Source organism: Pleurodeles waltl, chromosome 3_1, assembly GCF_031143425.1.
Source record: "Pleurodeles waltl isolate 20211129_DDA chromosome 3_1, aPleWal1.hap1.20221129, whole genome shotgun sequence".
NCBI lineage: Eukaryota > Metazoa > Chordata > Amphibia > Caudata > Salamandridae > Pleurodeles > Pleurodeles waltl.
Genome location: NC_090440.1, coordinates 262,030,945 through 262,055,909, shown reverse-complemented (window position 1 = coordinate 262,055,909; position 24,965 = coordinate 262,030,945). Strand labels below are relative to the sequence as shown.

Below are 24,965 nucleotides of genomic sequence, written 5' to 3'. Positions count from 1 at the left end.
CTTTCTGCTCCTCAATCTCTTCCTCAAAAAGGAGATTGTCAAAATGCTCACTCTGGCTCCGGTTTTGTCTGCCCAGGAGACTAGATGGTAGCATTGCAGGATGCTTATGTTTTATATTCCCATCCTGCCTGCCCATGAGACGTTAATTGTGGTTCACGGTAGGCCACAAGCACTTTCAAGCACTTTTAGTTCACCGTGCCCCCATTTGGTCTTACCAGCGACCCTAGGGTGTTCACCAAGGTGATTTTGATGGTCCCTGCTCATCTGCGTAGATCAGAAGTTTCAGTCTTCCCCTATCTCGACAACTGGCTGTCGAAGGCGGGCTCACCCCAGGCTGTTGTCTCCCACCTTCAGACTACGGCCGACCTCCTGCATTAGCTGGGGTTCACTATAAACATGCTCACACCTGACTCCCTCTCAAATGCTGTCTTTCATCGGAGCTGGTATGGACACAATGCAGTTTCAGGCTTATTCTCCTGAGTGGCAATTAGAGGATATTCAGGCTATGATACCGATGTTTTAGCCTCTGTCCTGGATTCCATTGAGAACGAATCTGAGGCTGCTGGGCCTCATGGCCTCCTGCATCCTGCTGGTGACACAAGGCAGATGGCAAATGCAGGCTCTGCTGTGGGACCTGAAGTTCCAGTGGGTGCAGCATCAGGGGAATCTCTCCGACATGATACAGATCTCGGAGGGAACTGCGCGAGATCTGCAGTGGTGGCTAACAAACCACAATTGGGTTAGAGGCAGATACCTCTCACTTTTCCAACTGGTTCTAACAGTAGTGACAGATTGTCACTCCTGGAATGGGGTGGCCATCTGGGAGAGGTGGAGATCAGAGGCCTCTGATCTCTGACAAAGTCTGGACTCCACATCAACCTCTTAGAGCTCCATGCGATCCGGCTAGCATTGAAAGCATTTCTTCCCTGTATCAAGGAAAAGATGGTGCTGGTGTTCACAGACAACACCACCGCCATATGGTACTGCAAAAAGCAGGACAGAGTAGGGTCGTGGACCTTTTGTCAAGAACCTCTGGAGGTGGCTGGAACAGCAGAGCATATCCATGGTGGTTCAACATCTGGCGGGCTCTCTGAATGTCAGAGCGGACAAACTCAGCTGACAATGCCTAGTTGAGCACTCCGGCCTCCTTTCTGCCAAAAGTGGTCATGCCCTTCCATGTAGGCCAATCCATCACCTTGCCTACTTTTTACGCACACCCCACATCCTTCTAAAGAAGAAGATAGGCTCCACTGCCTGGACCCAAAAAGAGCGTTGGTGTTCTAGTGTTAACGTACTGAAGAGTTCCAGATGGATGATAAACTCTTTGTTGGTTATGTGGGTCAGTGGAGAGGAGAACCATTTCCAGACAGGTCAGAATCTGCGTTAAAATGTGCTATACATTGGCTACGAAGCAACCCTGTCAGGTTTGCATGCTCATTCTACCAGAGCTAAAGCTGTTAACATCTGTCAGGCGGTAATGTGGGCATCTCTGCACATGTTTACCTAACACGACTGCCTGGACAGTCAGATCTGCAGGGACGGGCATTTTGCCTGTTCAGTCTTGCAGGACTTTCTGGTGTGATCTTGGCTCGCAGACCCACCGCCAAGGCAAGTATTGCTTGGGTATCCATCTATTCTAAGTTAAGGAATATGCAACTAGATGTAACACCTTATTTGGTAGAGACATATTTCAGTTGCATTTACTTACCGACTGACCCATCCTTCCCGCTTTGCAAACTGATTTCTAGGGACAGGGACTTCCCTTTTCAGGGCCCTAGTTTTGACACACCAGTGGTCAGTGTTCTTCATGGCTCTGAACTTTTGGAGTGGAAAGTCGTGAAAAGAAACTAACGTTAGCGCGCCATGGTAGTGCCTATTTCGGACCCGCAATATCATATACGGCACACCTGATGACTGATGCGGAGCTGATCAACGCCACCTAACGGCACACAGAAGTACTGCTCAAGAAAAATCTCCGATCCAGACTGACGCCTTGGGGAAATTCTAAGGTAAGGAATCTGCAACTTGATATTGTGTCTACCAGATCAGGCATTATGGTAGGTGAGTAACTTCTCCTTTACTGCTGCTGCCACCACCTGTCCTCTACCATTTGGTTTTTACCCTATACTACTTGCTAACATATGATGTGATCTCCAGGTACGAGTTTGAATCCAGACAATATTGACTTCTCCCTCTGAGGTCACTAAAAGCAGGATCAACAAATTGGGTTATAGTATCTTCTTTATACCTTTTAGAAATGGCAGAAGGGAGCTACGAACCTCCATATAGAAAATACATTTTTATAGGAACAAAACTTCTGAGAAGCCTAAATGTTTGTTTATATAGGCAAAGTGATACTTAAGGTTGAGAGAAACAAACTGTTGCATTGATATTAGAAGAGTGAGGCACGAATAGGGTAGTTCTCCTACCATACATTTTCGAGAACAGGAACTCTCCCTAGGACTCCACCCGTTGGCTGTCAGAGCTTGGTCCTACACCAACACCTATTTGCTAGGCAAGAAACCTAGCAGTCCTTTTAGCCTACAATCTCAATCTGGCAGTACAAGTAAATGTAGTCGGTTCCTTCTGCTTTCATATACTTCGCACCCTCAGACAAATATTTAAATGCATACCCATGAACACCAGGTGTATAGTGACTCAAGACCTTGTCACAGGCAGACTAGACTACGGCAGTGCTCCCTACAACTGAATCTCTAACCACCTTTTCTGACTTCAGACCATCCAGAATGCCGCAGCAAGACTCATCCAAGACCTCTGCATCGCACCCACATCGTGCCACACCTTAGTATTCCACTTTGATACACAGACACTGCCAGGTCAAACTCTTCAGACATGTATACAGGGCGCTACACAAGATAGGGCCAGCATACCTCAATAACCGCCTTCACTTCCACCAACTCACTAAGACACCTGCACTCAGCCTCTCTTTTTCCTCTTGTGCACACACACACACCCCGGATCTGCAAAAGCAGAACAGGGGGCTAGCTTTCTCCCACATCATTCCCAAAACATGGAACGACCGCCCCCTACATATCAGAGCCTCCTCTTTGCTTCTTGAATTCCGAAAGAGGCTGAAGACCTGGCTCTTTAACTAAAACGGCACGCACACATTTTTATCTGTTCGTGTGCCTGGATACAGTAATGGTTGATAAGCAGCGCTTTACAAATCCAGTTGACATAACATAATTTACATAATCTTTCAAGGTTTGCAGATGCCTATTCCGCTCAGACACACAGAAGCCATTAGCAAACTGCATTGTTCACAGCACCACTTAGAATAAGCCCAAGTTTAAATATGGCTTAACAGTGTTCAGGTAGATCACTGTGATCCCTTCATATTTTTCTAATGCTCTGTATTTTTTCAAGGGGATGTTTTTATTCTATTATTCTTGATCCTGGTGTTTTAAATGTTCATGGATGTTGAAATGTAAAACCTGTGCACAGATTTGCAACAAACTCTGGTTAATCAAAATCAGGGACAGTAATGTTGTGGTCGGTATAATTGCTCAAACAGATTTTTTTTCACTTTATATATAATAATAAAACGTGTTCTATACTTATGAAGGAAATGTCTGTGGAATAAAAACACATAGTAACTTGTGCCGTATGAAGTATTGTTTTACTCGCCACTCACCATTCTAAATACATACAGAAACCTTCAAAGTTTGGCCAAGATAGTTACTGACTCTTTTAAGAATTGTAGTTCTTTATTCCTAAATCACACTGAATCTTAACTCCTTTTGAAGCATCCAAGAGCAATGTAATATCACACTAATGCTGGAAACTGAGTGAGCGAAGCGGGCTTTAGCGAGATGGACGCCTCTCCGTTTAGCAGTAATAATAAGTGTAATATTACACTTGCCACAGATGCACGTATTTCATGGCAATTGTTTTTCTGCCTGCCTCTCTATCTAGCTCTTTGAAAAACTCTGCTTTTGTTAGTGCAGTCCATGTCACTTTTTTGTCATTTCCTCTTTGTGTTCATGTCACTCATATTCATATTCTAATCACCCCTCCCAACTATTTTCTGTCTTCCTTTCTTACTTTCTCATGTTTACCTTATTCCAATATTCACTATTCCCATCCACTCCTTCACCTCCCTCTTACTACTTCAGTCCCTGTGGCTTCTCCATTTCTCCTCCCTAGCCTCTGTTCCTTTCTATGTCCTGGCTCCTCCTCTATAACCTCCCTTTTGGCAAGGCAGCCGTTTCCTGAGTGTCCCTGGACTACTTGTGGTGTCAGTTACTTCCAGAACAGTAGCTAGTGCTAGGGGTAAGATGAGTGGCCACAGCCCTTTGCCATTGTGCTTCATGGACAGAGACGCCTTTAGGAGAGCAGTGGCCTGTACTAAGCCAGTTTTCATTCATGGCTCTCAAGGCATCATTTTTTTAGTCCCCATCCTCATTTACCAATATGTTCTACTTGATGACTACTTCTTCAAACAAGCATTTGCAATGCACTAGGGTCTCGCATTTCTCCGAGTTACAGCTATTAGCAGTTGTAAACTCCTAACTGGATTTTTCTTGCGACATTGAAAGAAAAAAACAGGGCTGCTACAGTAAACTCATAGTGAAACCTATCGCCAAAAGTGCAGTTACCTAGATAACGGGGGCGATATTATGCAAAGCGCTCAACTTCTGCCAAGCGAGATCGCGCTGCAAACAAAAGATAAAAAGTAGTCCACAAACCTGACGGGAAACAGCGAGCATCGCATGTTCTCAGTACTTGGTCGCTGCGCTCGAGTAGGGCTAACCACCGGAAAGTGCATGTCATATGCATGCCTTCCACTAATGAAAGCAAGCCGATTTTAATAGGCAACCCCACGAACCAATGAAAGACACTTGACGTGACGTGGACGGGGCTCCGAGCCCTTTTCTTACTCCTAAAGCATCTCACAAGTGAAATGCATGCTCCAGCTCATGCGACGCAGGCTCGACCCTAAAAAGAGAGAACTACATGGCTTGACTGCATATGAGAGGCCTCTGGGGCATCGAGACTCCTGAGAGGCCTGTAGGATCGGGCTGGTCAGTCTCCATAACTTACCAGGCTCAAGGGGCAGACCTTGCATCTGCTGTGCTGCATTGCAGGCTGAAGATTAATGAAGTAGTCATTTTGACAAAATAAATTAGTCGAGTTTTGAAATAGCAATAACCTAAAATGCATTGTACTCCTAATTTTTTTTAAAGGTTTGACTTGAAATCTCGTGCATCCAGTAACTTACTTAATGTGTTAATTCACGAGTCACCATAAAATCTGCAAGCAACTTATAATGATTGTTTGCAGTGTGCATATTGCAAAACAATTCTCTCGATTGCAAACCAGTGTTCCACATAAGGTTTTAAACTGAGAACTTTTACTAGTTAGTTTTGGAAATTCGTAATGCATTTTTAAAGCAGTTCAAACGCAATTAATATTCTCAACCGAAGTATGCATGGGCATTCAAAATATATTTTAACTTTCAGAAAGGGCATTTCTATTGTGATCTGTACTGATTTGTATTTGGTCATTTTTTTAAAATATTTATTTTTGTATTGCATTGAGCAGAGAACAAACAAAGTCAAAGTTCTGCATATACAAGACATGGATTACAATTAAACTGTGCGTTCACCTAGATATCTCCAATCTGACACATATACTCCTCAGCTTCTTATTTTCAAGCAATACTTTTCCCGTAGTGCTGGGAGAGGCCCTTCCACATGATTTGTATTTGGTAATTTAACTGATTAAAAATATTTTCGTATTGAAACGGTGTGCTGATTAGGCAGAAAAGGTAGTAGAGAGCCACCTTGTGGCAAGGTGCTGCTCACGCCGATAATCTGAGCTATTCAGCAGAGCGTTGCAGATGGAAGAGTAGTGTAGCAGGCTGAAGCATGTCCGATAGGCTGTATGGTTCGGTTGAGTAATGTTCTGTTAATGGTCACTGCGCTCGAGAAGGAGGGCTAACCACTGGAAAAGGCATGACATATGAGTACCTTCCACTAATGAAAGCAATCAGATTTTAATAGGCAAGCCCACGAACCAATGAAAGACACTGACGTGACATGGACGGGGCTCTGAGCCCTTTTCTAATTCCTAAAGCGTCTCGCTAGCAAAACGCATGCACAAGCGCATGCGATGCAGGCTCGACCCTAAGAATGATGGCCAGGAAAATTAAATGAAAGTTTGAGTTGGCCATGACCTGCATGGAGATGGCAAGTACCACTGTCCAAATATGTTATAATGCCGTACTTCTTACAATCTGTAGTAAGTGTGCAGGTTTGGGTGCTCTAAATCTTTAGCAACAAACACTCCGTGAAGGAATTTTGTTAACCCTTACTTTGCTTTATTCTGTGTATTTACTTTTGGCTTTGGTTCTTTTAACTGCCGTTCATCACTGCTCTTGTTCAGGAAGAAAATATTTTTAAGATGTTTTTGTGACCTCTTAAAGCATTTTCTTTTCACTATGCTTTTAGGTCCATGTCTGCCCGACTGCTTTGTTGTAATCTAAAACTCTGTACCTCATAATGTAAGCCCTCTGGTGGCAATCTTCTGCCATCTCTTGTTAACAACGAGACAACTCGTTTTCAAATGATTTTCAATTTCTTGTTGCCATTCTCCCTTTGTTTTTCTTAACACCTTGCCCCTTCTGTTGTTTCAGCTGTACTATCAAGTGTTAAATTTTGGGATGATTGTCTCTTCGGCTTTAATGATCTGGAAAGGGTTAATGGTAATTACAGGAAGTGAAAGCCCCATCGTAGTGGTTCTCAGGTAAACGTTTGTTGTTCTTTCCTTACTTTTAATATATGAATATATTCAATTTAAACGTTTTGTGACTGCTTTTGTTCTAACATGGATCGGCCAGAACCCCCAACAGCATTGAAAATCACGCAGGATTTTGTGACAGAATCACAGGCCCCCAGCCAATTCTTAAAAATCATATGCCGTTACACATACTCGCACGTCAAATGCTAGTTTGAATGGCTAATAGAATATTTTTTGCAACAGTAGGCTTTATTCTGATTGCATGCCATTGTCACGAAAAGAACAATTGAATATTATAGTGCCTTTAAAAATTAATTTGGTCATAGTTCGATATGATCTGAAAGTTTGCAGGGCACTTTTCAAATTGGAGCTGAGAAGAAACGTGATTCATAACAGATATGTTTTTATCCCAGTGCTTTGTTGATGGTCATGGGTTTTGTGTGTTCAGTAGTTTTAGTCCCTGTAAGCTCAACTGGAGAGCGTTTGGCAAATTATCATTTGACCAGTAGCTAAAGTTGATTCATAACTTCCTTCTCCAGGATTTTGTAACAGAAAAATCTTTAGGTCCCTCCGGGGATAGGATATGAATTAACCTCCACGACAGTGTTTGCACAATAAAGAACATTCTGTACCTAAGAAGTTTGGGAGTAATATATCACATTTATTGGAAACTTAAATTCTACAATTTAAAGTAATCAAGGTGCTCCTGTATAACAGCGCAATGTGAGTGAATTAGGTGTTAGTATGAGTGGTACAGTGCTAATTACATGAAAAATAAAACCAAATGTACCCTTCAAAGCATACCGGTGGCTTGTAGTGAAAACGGATGTATGCACGTGTTTCACGCATACTGCAATGGCAGACCTGCAGAACCTTTTTCATGGGCTCCCTATGGGTGGCAGAATAACTGCTGCAGCCGATAGGGTTCCCCTGGGACCCAAATGCCCTGGATACCTAGGTACCATATACTAGGGACTTACATGGGGGGGGACTAGTATGCCAGTTGTGGGAAGAAAAAGGTACAGTTTACAGAATGGAGCATAACTACTGGGGTCCTGGTTAGCAGGATCTCAGTAGACACATTCAAACACAATAACAGGCAGACAATGGGGGTAACCATGCCAAGAAAGACAATACTTTCCTACAACCAAGCATGATAGCAGCTCTGAGTCAGCTGTCACAACCAGACCATCTCAAAAGGCCTCACGTTCCTGCCCCAACTACCTGACTGTGTCATAACCATGGAAGCTTCCCTAGAGAGCTGGGGTGGATATCTTCAAGATCTATAGATTCGGGGAATCTGGTCTCTGATCCAAGGGACCAGGCATGTGAATCAACTTTAGCTCAAGGCAATTTATCTCAGCTTCCAAGCTTTCCTGCCAAGAATAGGAGGTGCCTCAGTGTTGGTTGGCACAGACAATACCACCAGCATTCACCCGGGGGGGGCCCCAAGATCGGTAGCTTTTACCAGGAAAGCTCAGGAAATCTGAAACTGGACAGTGGTACACAGGATAACACTCGAAGTGAAACATGTTCCTAAAACAAACAACCTCTTAGCGGACACGCTAAGGAGGGCAAAGAACACCTGCCATGAATGGGACCTGGACCAATTAATGCTCAACAAGATCTGCTCTCTCAGGTGCAAGCCAGCACTAGATATTTGCAACAAGCAAGAACCGCAAAAGCCAGTCCCATGCAAGTTGACATTGTCATCCAAAGTAGTGGGGGAATGCCATTTCAATCAGATACTTGATAATCTATGCATATGGTCTCCCCAGCCCCCTCCCCGACACATCTTTTACCAAGGGTTCTCAGCAAAATGAAAGCAGAGAGGTGTTGCATCGCCCTGATAGCACTCAGATGTCCTAGGCGACATTGTTTCATGGAGCTTCTCCTCCTGTCAGAGTCCACCCAGATTCACCTGCAACATCCCAAACACTCTTAACAATGAGCCAAGGCCAGGTTTTTGATCCAGATCCGACTTCACTCCACTTATGTTCATGGCTTCTGAATTCCATTCATTCCAGAATCTGAATATTCCTCAGGACTGCAGGGACATTCCCTGAAAGGGAAGATGCCACGATAAAAACATGTAGACTGAAATAGAATTGTTTCTGCCTGTGGTGCCAGAAATTAAACTTACATCCTCTGCAAGCATCACCTGAGCAGATACTACCCTATCTCCTCTCCCTAGCACAGTCAGGATTGGTGCATGCATCTATTAATGTGCATTTTACTGCAATATCAACATATAGATGTTGATCATATTCTCTTTGTGCTCAAGCAGAATCATCAAACAATTTATGAAAGGATTGTTCAGAGTCTTTCCTCTGTTAATGGCCCATCCCCTATACTGGTACCTGAATGTAGTTATATCTCAGGTCATAAAGGATCTATTGGAACCCATACATAGAGCAGACCTCCAGTTCCTCACATGGAAAGTTGCGCTACTCTTAGCTCTGACTTCCAACCAGAAGCGTAAGTGAGATACAGACTTTTACAATTCAAGAACCTTTCTTGCGCTTTACAGATGATTCTGTAAGTCTCAGAACCAATCCAATGTTTATCTACAAGATCCCTTTGGATTTTCACTGAATTAACCTGTAGTATTGGAAACTTTCTTCCCAAATCCGATATTGCCAGCAGAGAGATCACTGCATTTGCTAGTTATAAAACGATGTCTAAATTTCTACTTGCACTGCTCGAAACAGATCAGGACTGACCAACAGTTGGTCTCTTATGGACACATTTGTAATGGTGCCCAAGTCACAAAAGCAACCATTGCTCAATGGACCTCATCCGCGATCCAGTTTTTCCCCTCAAAGCTGGCAAGCCACTGACAGCTAAAACCAAGGCGCACTCAACTAGGTTAGTTTCCACATCAGCTGCTTTGTTTGCTGGAGTGCCTTTGTCTATTTAACTGCATATGGGTATTTTCTATATAGATTTTGTTACCTACCATCCGCTATTTATCAGGCCTCAAAATCTACTCACCTGCTTGCAATGGCGAGTCACATAATCAGGTCGAGCTATTTTTAGGTCCTACCCGCCCCTTCTGGTGAGTTGACAAAGAACATGTGTTCTGTTCAGTCAGAAAGTGAAAAAATAGACCTTTAAATCTTCCTATTGTCAAATTTGCTCTGTCGTCAGAAATTAGCGGTCAAAGGTCAGGGTTGTCTTTTTTTCATTCTGACTGCGGACTTCCAGGATTTTGTAAGGTAACCTGTCTCACCTGTTGTGAAAAGTGTGAAAGGAAAGGCTGTGTGGGTTTTTCCTAACACACAACATATAAGTAAGTCAACTGTACAAACATTTCAAAATTTCACAATGCATGCCAGTAGCTGTGAAAGACCACTTTTTGTGCTTCACTGTGATGAAAAAAATATTTTTATAAGATGAAAACAAATAAGAACATTTTACTTGGTGATGTACAAATGATAAATATGTTTCCTGAATGCCGGTTTCCATAGTTTATTAATACGCTACATAGTTTTATCAGTAAAGCTGCAAGTTGGTGGGAAGGTTTGTGGACATTTCTTGTTAATTTACTGTCTGTAATGACAGTGAGCTACCACACCATACTTTAGTAAAACATTTATTAAAAGTGAGTGTTTAAACATAAACTTGGAAATACTTATGCCCTGATGGCAATGCTAGTAGTAAACTAAGACAAGTTGCGGATAATGTGTACCCTATATGTGGGCTAGATTCGTATTATACATGGAGTAAACGTTTAGTCTGTTGAATAAAACATAAGAGGTTTTTTGTACAGCAGAAATGCTGAACTCACACGTTTGAAGGTGCACTCATATGTGAGAATGAAGGAAAAGGCGACTCTGTAAACTAAAATATTTGCCAAGGATCACACAATTTGAGACACGTTTATGGGTCAAATACGTTACAGTTAGGTCGAGTAGCTTATTCGAGTCACTGGACCTGCAGGGTCTAGTAACAATTTTATGGTTTTTTTGAGGCCTGTATTTGTGCTGATGCTATAAAAGGTATACAAATACAGTAACTGATTACTATTCTGATTCAAGCATGTGAATCAATGAAAGATGTAATACTGGAGAAGAAAATTAGTTACTTACCTTTTAACTGTAGTTCTCCAGTACTGGTATCTTTCATAGATTCACATGTAACCCACCCTCCTCACCATAGAGTCTCCCCTTATTTCTCATCCGTATTATATCACACTTGTCCTTGAAAATCGGAGGAACTGGAGCCTCTGTGGTGAGGGTTCTAAAGGGTGCTATTGGCTGGACTCTAAGTTCTTTCAAATGGCGTGAATAAGCTGTTTCTTCTATGTTGGTTTAAAATACTGCTTTCTATTGTACTGTGGGACTCCCACTTTGACAATGGGGAATGATTTAAGCATGTGAAACCAATATTGGACAACTACAGTTAAAGGTAAGTAACTTATTTTCTTATTCTACTTCCATGAGTGAACTATATTCTTAGCTGACCGGTCTGGATTTTTCTTCTTCTGTTATGGCGTCGTGCAGTAGAACATTTTCCCATTTTTAATAGCGGAAAGTTAACACTCTCCCTTGTTCTTTGCCATCCCCATAATCCACTCTCGCCACCACCCTGCAGGCCCACTTTCTTCCCACCCTAGCTGTTACACAGGTGGCCAAATATCCAGTCATACCATCAACACATGGCTGGTGCCGCCGCAGAATCTACCAACACCACCTTCGCCACCACCATTGTGGCTGTTCTTGGAAGCAGCTGCTCCTCCACCACATAGATCCTGTAGGAAAGCTCAAATGTTGAAGAAAGAGAGCTACAGGCAAAATATCTGATTCCAAACCTTTAGACTATTACCCAGGTGGAGATGTTGAGGTTGCTAATCGTTATGAAATTCCTGGGTTGTCCTCTGCCAGTGGAATGGACATCTCACTGGCTATGGAATTGGAGTTTTCCTGCTGGGCAGCCGCTGCCAAAAGTTATGTCCCTCCATTCTATGGTCCGGAAAGCATCAGAGGTTCTCATTGTGCAACTTAATTCATTTGAGGCGACAACCAATGTCCTTATTGAGGTTCTCCTCCAGGCACAGCTAACTTAAGAACCCCTAGTGCCCTTCAGCAGCACCTTACTGGACCTGGTCTTAGCACCATTAGAGAAGCCATTGTCTACTGCAGTAGTCAACCACCAAGTGGCAAGTCAAAACCGTCCTGCTCCTGGAGACCCATCCTTTCTCTCACCCCACCCTTGACTAGACAGTTTGGTTGCCCAAGGTTCTTGTTCCTCAGAGCAGTCACAAGCAGTATTTCCCAAAGTCCCCTAAGATAAGGAATCCAAACTGCTTAAAGTGCGGGGGAAGAATATTTTCTCAGCAGGTAGCATGGCTATGAAATCTTTGAATGCAAACTGCCTGCTGGCTTGTTACACACAAGCCCATTTGATGGTGCCTCATGTACTTGAATATTTGAAGAAGCACTTTCAAGAGGTTCTCTCTGATGGACTGCACTGCACCTAGGCATATCATTAGTTCCCATTTTTCCAGCGAGACACGAGTCCCAGTCCTGAGGGGCCCTGAGATTCCCAGATTTGTGTTCTCCTAGTCACACACTCACATTAGCATATGATGGCCCTCTAGTGATCCCTCCACAGGCAGTGGCTACAGTACGAGGGAAACCTCCCTGGCTCAATCGCGATCTTTCCAAGCGCTGCCGCGAAAGTGATTTGGTGGCGGGATGAGTTAAACCTCGCTTGCGAGATGGCCTTCATTCCCCTTCTAGCTGTAGCTGCGATAGTAGATGTCAGAGGCCTCTGATCTCCGAAGAGCAGGTTCTTCACATCACCCTGTTGTAACTGTGGGGAATTCAGCTGGCGCTTAGGGCCTTCCATCAAATGTCATGACTGAAAACTTGACAGTGACATGGTATGTCAACAAGCAATGGGGAATAGTGTCTCGCCTCCTATGCCTGGAAACATTAACTGTGGTCTTCGGCTAACCGCCATGGGACCTGGCTCATTGCAGATCACCTACCTGGTCTCTGAATGTCAGGGCTGACAGTTGAGCTGGCGGCAACTTGCTGGCCATGAATGGCATCTTTTACCAGAGAGAGTCCAGGACATCTTTGCCCTATGGGGCACTCCTCGGGTGAGTTTGTTTGCCTTGTCCGAGAATGATCAATGGCAGTAGTTCTGTGCCCTCCAGTATCTGTTGATAAGAGTCTTGGGGGACACGTTTCAGGTTGAGCTTTCAGCTGCACTGTACGTAGCTTACTCTATACCCTTGATGCCTCTAGTTCTGGGAAAGATTCACAAAGATCAGGTCCAAATCATTCTTGTTGCCATGGATTGGCCAAAGAGTGTGTTGTAAACAAACCTTCGCTTCTCCCTGTGTCTCCCGCTCAGGCGGCAATTCATACCCATCTGCTCCTCCCATTCATAAGGATTAGTACTGCATCCCAATCTCTAGAGCCCCTACCTACACGCCTGAAGATTAAGCGGGCACATCTGAGCTCCTTTCAGCTGCCACTGGAGGTGGTGCAGCTGTTGTTTTTTTTTTTTTATTGGGACTGATAAATCTATATCCTCCAACTTCCTTTGTGTGTCAGTGGGACCTTAATTTATTCTTAATTTTCATAAAGGGACTCAACAGGGAACCTTTATAGTTTTCCCATTGAAAGTAGTGTTTTTATTGTGTTGGAAAATAGCACTATCTGAAAGGTCACACCAAATGCTTTGCCTTCTTCCTCTTCTTTTTCGGACATCGTCTTTTTTGGCTTTAGGACTCTGGGTACTTTGCCACTGCCAACTAGTGCTAAGGTGCATGAGCCTTCTCTCTAAACATGGTAACATTGGCCGCAACCCAGTTGGCATATTTAATTTACCTATAAGTCCCTAGTAGGGCCTGCAAATTAAATGCTACTTGTATGCCTGCAGCACTGATTGTGCCACCATCGTAAGTAGCACCTAAACCATGTCTCAGCCCTGCCATTACAAGGCCTGTGTGTGCATTGTCACTGTCATTTCGTCTTGGCATTTAAAACTACTTGCCAAGTCTTAAACTCCCCTTTTATTACATATACGTTTCCCCTAAGGTAGGCCATAGGTAGCCCATAGAACAGGGTGCTTTGTAAATAAAATGCAGGACATGTACTTGTAAGTTTTACATGTCCTGGTGGTGAAAAACAACCAAGGTCGTTTTTCACCATTGTGAAGCCTGCTCTTCTCATAGTCCAGCATTGGAAATTCCTTTATATACTTTTATGTGTTAACTTCTGATCTGAAAAGAGGCCATTGTCATGTTTGGTGTTGTTGGAATGGTGGTGATAAATCCTGATTTACTAGTGAAGTTGGATTTGCCATTAATATTTTAGAAATGCTACTTTAAGGAAGTAGGCATTTCTGTGCACTTACTGCTCTCGGTCCCTCACAGCCTGTCTCCAATCCATATCTGGTCTTTGCTGGTTGACAGCTCCCCCTTGTGCACTTAACCCAGCGAGCCATAAACACAGGACACTCTGCTGCATCTTCATTCATCTGCTTACTGATGGGTCTTCCTGGGCAGGAAGGGTGGAGAGGCTCTCACTTACACTTCAAAGGCTAGTGGCCTGACCTCACACAAAGGACTGGTAACCCCCCACAGGTCTCCTGGCAGACAGACAGGGCTGGGTTGAAAGGGGAACTGTTGGACTTCAAAACCACTCTTTAAAGTCTCCTACACTTCAAAGGCACATTTGGGTAGACATATACTGGGGCTGTGGAAGGACTGCTCTCCTGCTTGTTGCCCTGCTGCCTCCTTACTCTGCTGGAAGGACTTTGTCTTCCCCCAACAAGTGATTTCTAAGGGCTTGTCATCTTGTTTCCTGTTAGTCTCAAGGCCTTTAAAGACTTCACCTAAGAGAGAAAATACACTGTGCAAGAAAAACAAAGCAACAGCTGCAGAAATTACACAGCACCTGTTTCGCGGCTGAAAAACAGACCTAGCACCTGCAGAATCAACGAAGCCCATTTTTCATCATCTCAGCGCTTTTAGATTTTCCACACATCGTCCCTAGGTGTCAATTTGCCATCCAACCCAGCACCGCAGTAGGGAACCAAGGCCATCACCTTGCCTGCGAGGAAAGAATTGATGCATCATCTCCACCGCACCAGAAAAATCTACGCATTGCTTTACTTTCCGATGCCTCATCTCTCCTGCAGCATTGTTATTTTTGATGCATGCCAGGTACTTTGTGCTAAAGAGATACATCCATTGATTCCTTTGGATTAAGACTTACTTAAACCTCCTAAAAAAGTGATATCTTGACTTGGGCATATTGGATCTTTGTAGTTTTGGTCTTGTTCTGTTCAGATAAATAATATCTATTTTTCTGAATTGGTGTGGACTACATTTTGTGGTGTTTATACAGTGCTACTGTATTATTCATTGCACAAATACTCTACACATTGCCTTTAAGTTGAGTCTGTCTGCTCTGTGCCAAGCTACTGGAGGGTGAGCACAGGACACTTTAGGTTGTGTTGTGACTTACCCTGACTAGGATTGTGGTCCCTACTTGGTTAGGGTGCATGCCTCTGCCAATTTCTAACATAGTGCGAGAAGATTGAATGAGCTGCAAGCCCTGGGTTTTTGTCATTCCTCCACTATTGTTTTCCAGTCAAGTTGGTGATGCAACTCAATGCTGCTTTCTTACCAAAGGTGGTTACTCCCTTCCATCTTGGACAGTTCATCATCCTCCCAAAGTATCATCCCTGCCCCATCCCAGTAAGTAGGAGGAGAGGTTGCACAATTTGGACTCTAGAGGGGTGTCAACTTCTAACTAGACCGCAGAAACGACATTCATCTGGCTAAGAAGAAACCTCCAGAGTGGATTAGGGCCCATTCCAACAAGGCTAAATCCATCACTTTAGCCCTGGCAAGATAGGTTCCAATCATAGACATATGCAAGGCTGCTAGTACTTATTGCTGTACAGCTTTACAGAGCACTAATGTCTGGACTCCAAAGCCCTCAGTGGTGGTTACTTCTATCAGATATGTTCTGCAGGATTTTCTTCTATCAATCAATGAATCATTTGTAGAGTGCGCTACTCACCATCAAGGGTCTCAAGGCGCTGAAGGGGAGGTGAGTTGCTACTGCTCGAACAGCCAGGGCTTGAGGCGTCTCCTGAAGGTCAGCAGGTCCTGGGTCTGCCGTAGGTGAATGGGGAGGGTGTTCCAGGTCTTGGCGACTGGGTGGGAGAATGATCTGCTGCCTGCTGTAGTCCTGTGGATGCGTGGAACGGCAAGGGCATGGTTGGTGGAGTGGAGTGGAGTGGAGTTGTCTGTTGGGGGTGAGTCCTTTGTTGAGGTAAGCTGGACTAGCGTTGTGGAGTGCTTTGTGGGCGTGGGTGAGGAGCTTGAAGGTGATCCTCTTGTTGATGGGGAGCCAGTGTAGGTCTCTCAGGTGGGCAGAGATGTGACTGCGGCGTGGGATGTCGAGGGTGAGGCGTGCGGAGGCGTTCTGTATACGTTGCTGTCTTTTCTGGAGTTTGGCCTTGGTTCCTGCATAGATGGTGTTGTCGTAGTCCAGTCTGCTGCTGACGACGGCCTGGGTGACCGTCCTTCTGGTTTTGGTGGGGATCCTCCTGAAGATCTTGCGCAGCATGCGGAGGGTGTTGAAGCAGGATGATAAGGCATTGACTTGCTGGGTCATGGAGAGCGATGAGTCCAGGATGAATCCCATGTTGCGTGCGTGGTTGGTGGGCATCGGTGCGGTTCCTAGAGTGGCCGGCCACCAGGAGTCATCCCAGGCGGAGGGGGTGGAGCCGAGGATGAGGTTAGTTTTGGCAGTGGCGCGGTCCTTGGTGAGTGAGAGGATCAGCTGGGTGTCATCGGCGTATGAGACGATGTTGAGGATGTGTGATCGGACGATGTTGGCGAGCGGTGCCATGTGGACGTTGAAAAGGGTCGGGCTGAGGGAGGATCCTTGGGGAACGCCGCAGATGGTGTCTGTGGCTTCAGATCGGAAGGAAGGGAGGTGGACTCTGGGTTCTGCGGGTGAGGAAGGATGTAATCCAGTCCAGGGCTTTGTAGCCATAACCATCCATCCACCCTTCCCCTATTTAGGGTACTGTTTGGTAATTTATTCTAAAGGTGAAGAATCTCTAGGTAGATTGACCCATCAGAGGAAAAAGTTAATTAGCTGCAGTAGTGATTTTCCTCCCTGTAGATTCCTCACTGACCCACCCTCCTCTCCTTTTGATGGATTGTTATAGGGAAAGTTAATAAGATTCCAAATATTCATATTTGAAACTGGACTACTCTACTGATGTCACTCCGTTCGACTGGCTGAAAAGGCTTGGTAATGCAGTATGTTCTTGCTCCGAGGCAGGCACTATATGACTTCTGGAAAGTCACCTGATACCACTTCAGGTGCTGTTAAAAAGCCGATGTGAGAGCTTTGAGGTTTCCGGATCTAATCTGATGCCTGGGATTATTCTAAAGGTAAGGAATCTGCAGGTAGAGTATCTACCAGAATGATTGTTACCACAGCTAAGTAACATCTTATTTGTGCCACACTGCGGAGCATGTAAGGGTTTCCTTCTCATGAGTGTAGCTCAGGGCAGTTTTGAGTTCTGCATCCTAGCCTATTCCTTATCAGAAACATGAGGATATCTTATGGATATCTTTTTAAAGAAGTTGGAAATCTGACATTTTTGATTGCAGATGTGTTCTTTTGAGCTTATTTTATGCTAACGTTTTCAGAATGTTAAGGTTACCAGTTAAGAGAACCACTACTTAATACACCATTGCAGTATAAACTCTAACTTTCCTTCCTATGAATAGAAACTAAAACAAATGTGCAGAAACAATTAAGGAGAATGTAGTCTAAGCGACAGTCATTTGTAAAGCTATAAGCCTTCACTAATGCTTTATATGGGACTTGCACATTCCAAATCCAATCAGGCTTTTCACTGGTAATTGTCTTGCCAGCTCAGTTCTGTTTTTTCTGGCTTGTGTGAGTTTGATCTTTGAACACGTAAGGGGTTTTACTTTTTCAGCGATTTTTTTTCTTTCTACTTCAAAGGCAAAAGTTTGTAACTCAGTCCTTCTGTTTTGCCTTCTATCATGTTTTTTTCTCCTTTTGACGTTGACTTGCTCCCAACAGATAACTGTTTGTGAACTGTTATGTATGTGCTGTGTTAATTGATAGCATGTTTTCAGATTTGCTAACGTGTGTGTGTATGTGTGTGTGTGTGTATATTTTATATACATATTTATATATAATTTATAATGTGTGTTTAAACATATACATCATATATGCATAAGAATATATGCTTATTAGAATGGCCTTCTTGCTTTGTCATTGGTATGTATATGCTGTGTTAATTGATAGTATGTTTGCAGATTTGCTAACGTGTGTGTGTGTGTGTGTATATATATATATATATATATATGTTTAGTGTGTGTGAACACATACAGCATATATGCTTATTAGAATGGTCTTCTGGCTTGGTCATTATTGAAGATGAAGTGGAGACCCTTAATAAAGAAGTTTTGGATGTGTTAGATTCTCGTGGCCATTGATAGCACAGAAAATTTAAAGTCTCTATAAATGATTCTACTTAATTTTGTGTGGATATGGCCTGCTGGGGTTTTATCAATGTGTTTGTGGGTTTACTTACTAAGTTCTTTGAGCTGTTACACGGCTTTTGTTGGCTGTTGTGATGAGTTAGAGTTCAAGAAGTATTATCGTTAAAGATATATATCTTTCTGCAGTATAATCTCTTTTGTGGATATTCGACAGAACAAAATGCAATTGTATGCAGATAACACTATAATGTTCATGTGCGTCACTACCTGGCCTCTCTGAAGAGGTGCCATAGCCATTCTCATTATCTCCACTGGCATTTTCTAAAACAACCGTTTAACCTCTTTTCCTTTGAAAGTTCCCTGTAAATGACTAAATGCTTCAAGTAATTGTTTTTTCAAACATTTATCTTCTCTCATCAAATCAAATGTGATTACTTTAAAGGGCAGGTATCTTATCCCTGCTTTTTCAGTAAGGTGATAGACTTAACCATTCCCTTTATCTGAAATTTTAAAGGTTAAGCTGTCCTGCATTAAACAGTCATATCGCAAATCAGATTTCAGTTGTGTGCAGCCATTTGATTCTCTGATGGGGTCTTTTGTCAACATGCAGCCTGGGTTTTAAAGATGTATTTTTAATTTGTAGCCAACCTAAGCCCCATCTATCAAGGAACACTGCACATAAATGGAAGTTTGCTTACAGTATTGCTGTTGAATCTGATGTTATCCCTCGGAACTCTGTTCTATGTGGGGATAATAACCACTTTAAGTTGTTCAAGAGTTTTCTGCCATATATATCCATTTGAGTGCCAAATGCAGAGAGGAAAGCAGGCCTCATGTAAACATTGAAGCAGGCATGCAATGGTGGAGGTACTCTCATGCAAGCTATAATTTCTCTTAATCCGCATCCTTTAGTGAGCCCTCATCACTACAGTTGGTTATTAGTGCTGTCTGCAATGCAGCAGATTGTCACTATCTGTTTTTTCTTAATACTGGATTTCTAAGTATGTTAATGTTTCCCCCTTCTATTTAATTGTATACATTTGCCGTTTTTAATTAAATACCTTTGCCATTTTTTCACAGTGCAGAGTCCTGTTTGGTTGAAAAAGCCATCTCTTGATGGATACTCATTGGGGCACAATTAAAGATATATGGGAGGCTGTACTGATAACCCCAGAGCCCCCCCAAACCCCAGGCCCACCACATTCCTGGGCCTACATAAGAACAAATGAGGGGTGCAGACCCCCCCGCCCTACCCCCAGTGGGCCCGTGGGCCAATACTACTTCCCCCAGGGGCTGTCAGCATAGTTATTACGCACAGCTCCGGGGAGGTGGCAGTCAGACGCTGTCTACAGTCCTCCCCCCCCCCCCAATTACATTATTTTACATTTAATCCTAGGGAGAGGTGGTGGTCCCAGGGGCACAAGGAGGCCATGTGCCCTGCTTACTGTTTACACTTAGCCCCGTGGAAGTGGCGTTGACCAGCGGGGAACCAGCGCACCCGCCCCCCCTGCATTATTTTAAGATTAGTCCCTGGGAGGCAGTCGTCCCTGGGCAAACAGGGGACCACACAGCCCCCACACATAGTTATTGAGCATAGCCCCGAGAAGGTGGTGGTCCCTGTGGCTTCTATGAGCTCTAGGAGAGGGACCCCATGTGATCCCCTCCAATTTTTAGCCCATAAAGCTCCAAGTGAAACACGGGAGAATTTTTTTTTTTGGGGGGGGGGGGTGTCCCTTGTTTGTTTTGTTTTGTTTAAACTCTGCATAATCTATGAATCCAGCCACAAACTTTGCAGAGGAAAAAAAAAATGCATTTAAGTCCTGGCTGGTTACCGGGGGACACCTGGACCAGGGCTTAGGGTGTTTTAGGGTATACATACCCTGACCCTTTTTTTTTATGTTTATTTTGGGAATTGGCTGAAGCAGAGTCCCAAAATGGCTGGCAACACTTCTTGTTTGAAGTGTTAGCAGCCAATCAGATCTCAGCAGGAGATCTTGCTGGATCTGCGTCCCTCGATATACAAATTTATTTTCCCTTTAATATCTCAAAAACTACAAATGGATTAACTCCATCCAGCGGTTCGGGCTGCAGCATGTCTAAATAGTCTATGGGAATTTACATGGTAAACACACATTTTGACCCTCCCTCCCCCTTTTCTCAGCCCCCCCCCCCAACTTGACAGATCTTCTCGAAACCTTTTCATGCAACATATAGTTACCATAATTGAATGAGGGGACGTGAAGCATCCAGTGGTTCATGGTGGCCCTCCCCGCACTCAGCAATGTAATAAATAGTTCAATAGTTAATTGCTCTCTGCATGTATTGTTTATGCTATGCTGTGCTTTATTTGTTGAAGTTACAAATAGAACTATTTAAACAGAATCTACAGGCAAGATGTAGTAATATAAGGGCCTCAAAAATATACACAGCTTTACCTTACATAACATGCAGCATCACTTTACACAGCACACATTTGTGCTTAATTCTGCCCTCTCAACAACTCTTCATGCAAGCACTGTTCTCTGCCCACCCAGAGGCATGCCCTACATTAGAAATCTTCACTCTACCCCACAATGTTACCAAACACAACTAGTCCAAACCATGACTATTGCAGTAGAGGAGATGTTCAGTGGGCCGAACAGTGTTCTAAGACCAATTGCCTGACGTGTTATGAGGATAAGCTTGCAATGCAAGTGGTTGAACTTATCTCTTTTTTTTTGGACAGTTCAGTGAGAGCTCGTCTAAGGGTCTAGCCTTTTCTCTGTTATGTTTATCAAAAGGACAGGAATTAATCCTGATAAGTTAGTTAATGCTATTGCCCTTTTAATGTGCTATCTTCATAAAAATATATTTAATGATCAAGATAGGTCTGTATGAGCCCAAGCGTGTACTTCTTTGTCTAAAGCCCTTTCTCTTCGGGCTATGGAGTGTAGAATCTGAAGATAATTCAAATACAACAGGGAAAACACATTTGAGACCTTCAAAATGGACATAGCAATGCATGCTTGCTTTCTATCTCCTGGCCTTGGCTGCCATCTTGGGAGTCCCAATGAAGGGAGGACAGGAGAGACTAAGCGTTGTCCCACATCCCTGAATTAAGACCATCCAAATATGCTGCTGCATGTTCAGGTGTCACCTGAAGAACTCTGGAGCATTCAAAAACGTCCTTGGAACACAGACCTCACTTGCCTGTAGTTCTACAGTCTGAAATTGCTGCTGTTCCTCAAGAAATGGGAGTTCCAGTTCATTTTTGGGAGTCTTGCATACCAGGTGATTGATGTATCTCAGTGCTGTCCTCCGTAATCTTCTCCGTAGACTAACTCTGGACTGCAAAGACCTAACCAGGTCCTCCAAGCATTTCATAAGTGGTGGCAGCATGTATTCTAGCAACTTGCTGCCTGTTGGCTGTTCTCCAGGCATCCTGTCTGAGCCTCCTGACGCCTGACTTTATTACCGTGTTTTTAAAGGACTCAAATGGCCCAGCGTTTCTAGAACATTGTGTAGCACAGCTGCCTACGGATCTTTATCCTGGCCTCCTGACCTTATGGTAGTAACAGTGCCCCTCCAGTTTGATTTTCAGCCTCTGTACTGTTCATTAATGCAGTCGGCCTTGATAGTTTAACTGGATGGACAAAGCTATAATCCTGTTCCGGAGGCTTACACTCTCATGAGCCCTAGGACGTTTTTTGCCAGAACTGCTTTCACAGAATCCTTTTTAAAGCCTGCAAATGTATTCATTCTTTTGGAGGTAAAATCTGATTTAGTACTGTTAATGTTAAAACTCAAGTCCAATATTAGAATTTCCTCCTGGCAGTGATGGGCGAGAGTGTTATGTTCCTGGGCCAAACAAAGCATGTTGCCCAAATAAACAATCATCCACACCACATTTAAAATGAAATGGACCACTGCTGGCTTTAGAGCTCCGTAAGAACGAGGTAGCCAACCAGAAGCATAAAGGAGAAACCTTGATCTCAGATTTAATACTGTGACACAAACTGCAAGAAACTGTCAGATGCCCTAAAAATCTAATTGGTTTGTCTAGTCTTCCAGTAACAAACCCCTGTAAAAACAGGCCTGGAGTTGAGTTCTAGCAAATTTATGACAGGACAAAGGCTAGTCTTGCTCAATGTGTCTAAAAAGGTTTTGGTTTTAAAAGCAGTATGGTGAAGAAACAGCTTTTAAATTGCCCCCCATGTGGTGCAAGCATGCAACTTCTTGATCCACTAGTTTCTGTTCCTCAAGGAAAAAGGTAGTGGGCGTTGGTCATATTGAGTGTCCATTGGTTCTGTAGAACTCTACTTTGAGTTCCATTAGAGTCTGAAAGACCCATTCATCTGATGTAATTTCTTGCCACTTGTAGATGCATAAGAATAGCCTCAATTTGACCACGGGAAGAAGCGAGAAGACTCTCCTTGCAACTCCACATCTGCTCTATCTTAAGAACCTTTCTTAGCTCATTCTTATTTTTGAAAGAAAAACATGTTGAACTTTCACTGGTTGTACCCCTAGCCGCATTTTTATGTAGGGATTATTTGCCCTGTGTACTTCGCGCATGTGCCAGCCGCAGACATAATGTACTGCTCCTACCTCACCAGAAAGCTCACACTTAGATGATTGGACTTTTTCCTGGACTGTGCAAATCTACTCAAACTTACCTAGTTCTGGTAGGAAATGTTCACTAAAATGGATTTCTTGTTCAATGGGGCTTGTCTCAGAGCAGGCTAACTCTCCTAACTTGAGTACAATTGATCACAGCCTTTCGATAGTTATGGTGAAGTTTGCGTTCCCTAATACGCATAAGGTTCTTTGAGTCCTTTCAAACAACATATTTGGGTTTTAAGAGTCCCTGGCTTCCTCTGCCATTTTGTCACCGAAGCACCGCTACAGTTTCTTTTGAGCTATTTCACAGTTACTTCTGTATTTCTAGTATACAACTATTTTAGGGTGCTATTCAGGCTTCAGGAGTACCTTCTACTTGACTGAGGGTGGGTCTGTGCTACTGCATATATTTCCTGCCTTCTTCTCTAAGAGCATAGGCAACCATGCATGCACATCGTTCAGTACAATGGGACAAGGGGTTCATTCCAAGGACCTAGAATGTCCTCAGTAATTCATAGAGAACAAATCTAACACTTCTGTTTTGTTTTCCTGGCTGCCAGATGTGCTTTCATTATTATCTATGCTGTGCTTGCATCTATTGTCTTCCCCAGATGGTCCATCATCTGTGGATTGTTTTCACTCATCCTCAGAAGGAATATTATTCTTGTCCTTATCAAATAAGGGTTAAAAGTCTTGTTGTTCTTCGTCCTTCTTATCAAATAAGGGTGACAAGTCCTGTTGTGGTTTTTTTTTTTTATCACTGAGAGAGAGTGAAAGGATGGCTGCTTGTGGTGTCAACATAAATGCTCTGTTCAGTTTCTCAAATTTATCTATTTTTGGTGTGAGGCTCCTGCAGGGGGAGCTAAGAAATAGACAGCCTTCCTAAAGGTTTTTTTTGCTACGGACTGCTTTTTGTACAGATCATTGTGAAAGTTCTCCAGTCTCCAAAATGTGCCAATAACATATAACACTTTTTATGCTTCATGTCTTCGTTTTGAATTAGTAAGGTTGATTCTGTAATCCTTTTAAGTACATCAATTTTAATACTTGGGGAAGACTCTAGGTGCAAACGAATATCAAGTACCTACAATAACAAAAAATAGGGAGCTAGTACCACAAACGAGTGGCAATTAATGTAACTTTTCTAGCCCTGTATTGAAATAATTATATCCTGTCAGCCTGGTTAGGTTGTTAATTCCCTTGGAGGTCTGCCCATATGATGGGTACCAACTAGACACTATTTTGGTTGGGTATAGCAGTGCTCCTGAAGTCAGAGGGGAAGAATTTAAGACCTCACACCTGTTTTGCTTCACTAACGACCAAGCAGAAACACTCATGCAATGACAAAAATCTCTGGAATGCGCTTCTTAGTTCAAAGAAGACATTTATTATTTCACTACGCAAGGTTCCTAAAAGGAGATTAGCATGCTGAAAGCACACGTGAATAAATGGTCAAAGCAGTGAAATGAAAGAATGTACAAATGATTCTCCACTGCAATATACACAGCAAATGTATGTATCTATATTATAATGCAAAGCAAATAGTGAATTAAAAAAAGTATGCACCACCATGAGGAAAGGGCATCACTGCTTCATCTCCCGCCTAGTCCGCATCAGATAGCCAGATCCCAGAGTTGATTGAGGTGAGAGAGATCAATTATCCTCATGGGAAGGATGGCACACTCCAGTGACCTGGATGTGCCTGAGATCTGCAAGCACTCTCTGTCCCCGGTCCATCTGATCTCGGCCTCTTATACTTTAAACAAACAAGAGAGGAAAAGTCTAGAACACCACTCTCCCAGAAGTGTATTTATTAAAAAAATGCTGATTGCTTTAGGCCTGCTTTGAAAATAACACGTTGGGACTTTGGCACAATCCCATGGTGCCAATGCAAAAGAAGTCTGTTCCCTGCCATCTGAGTACATTCTTATCAGCCTAAGTCCTTGGTGGGAAAAAAACGCAAAGAATAAAAACATGTGCACATTGTAAAATGTGGAAAACTACTTGCAGCTTTTAATGTGGCAGTGGCTAATACTAAAATAAAGTCACTAGGCAAAATTAAACTGGTGGTCAC

The 24,965-nt window shown here is 43.3% G+C and overlaps 1 protein-coding gene across 1 annotated transcript in view; it reads left to right on the top strand.

The window, feature by feature from the left end:
* Window positions 1-24,965, top strand: part of SEC11A (SEC11 homolog A, signal peptidase complex subunit) — a 139,269-nt gene that overhangs the window by 28,394 nt on the left and 85,910 nt on the right. The window contains exon 2 of the mRNA XM_069222351.1: window positions 6,659-6,768. Within this exon, the coding sequence (XP_069078452.1) occupies window positions 6,659-6,768 (110 nt within the window). The remainder of the gene's footprint in view (window positions 1-6,658; window positions 6,769-24,965) is intronic.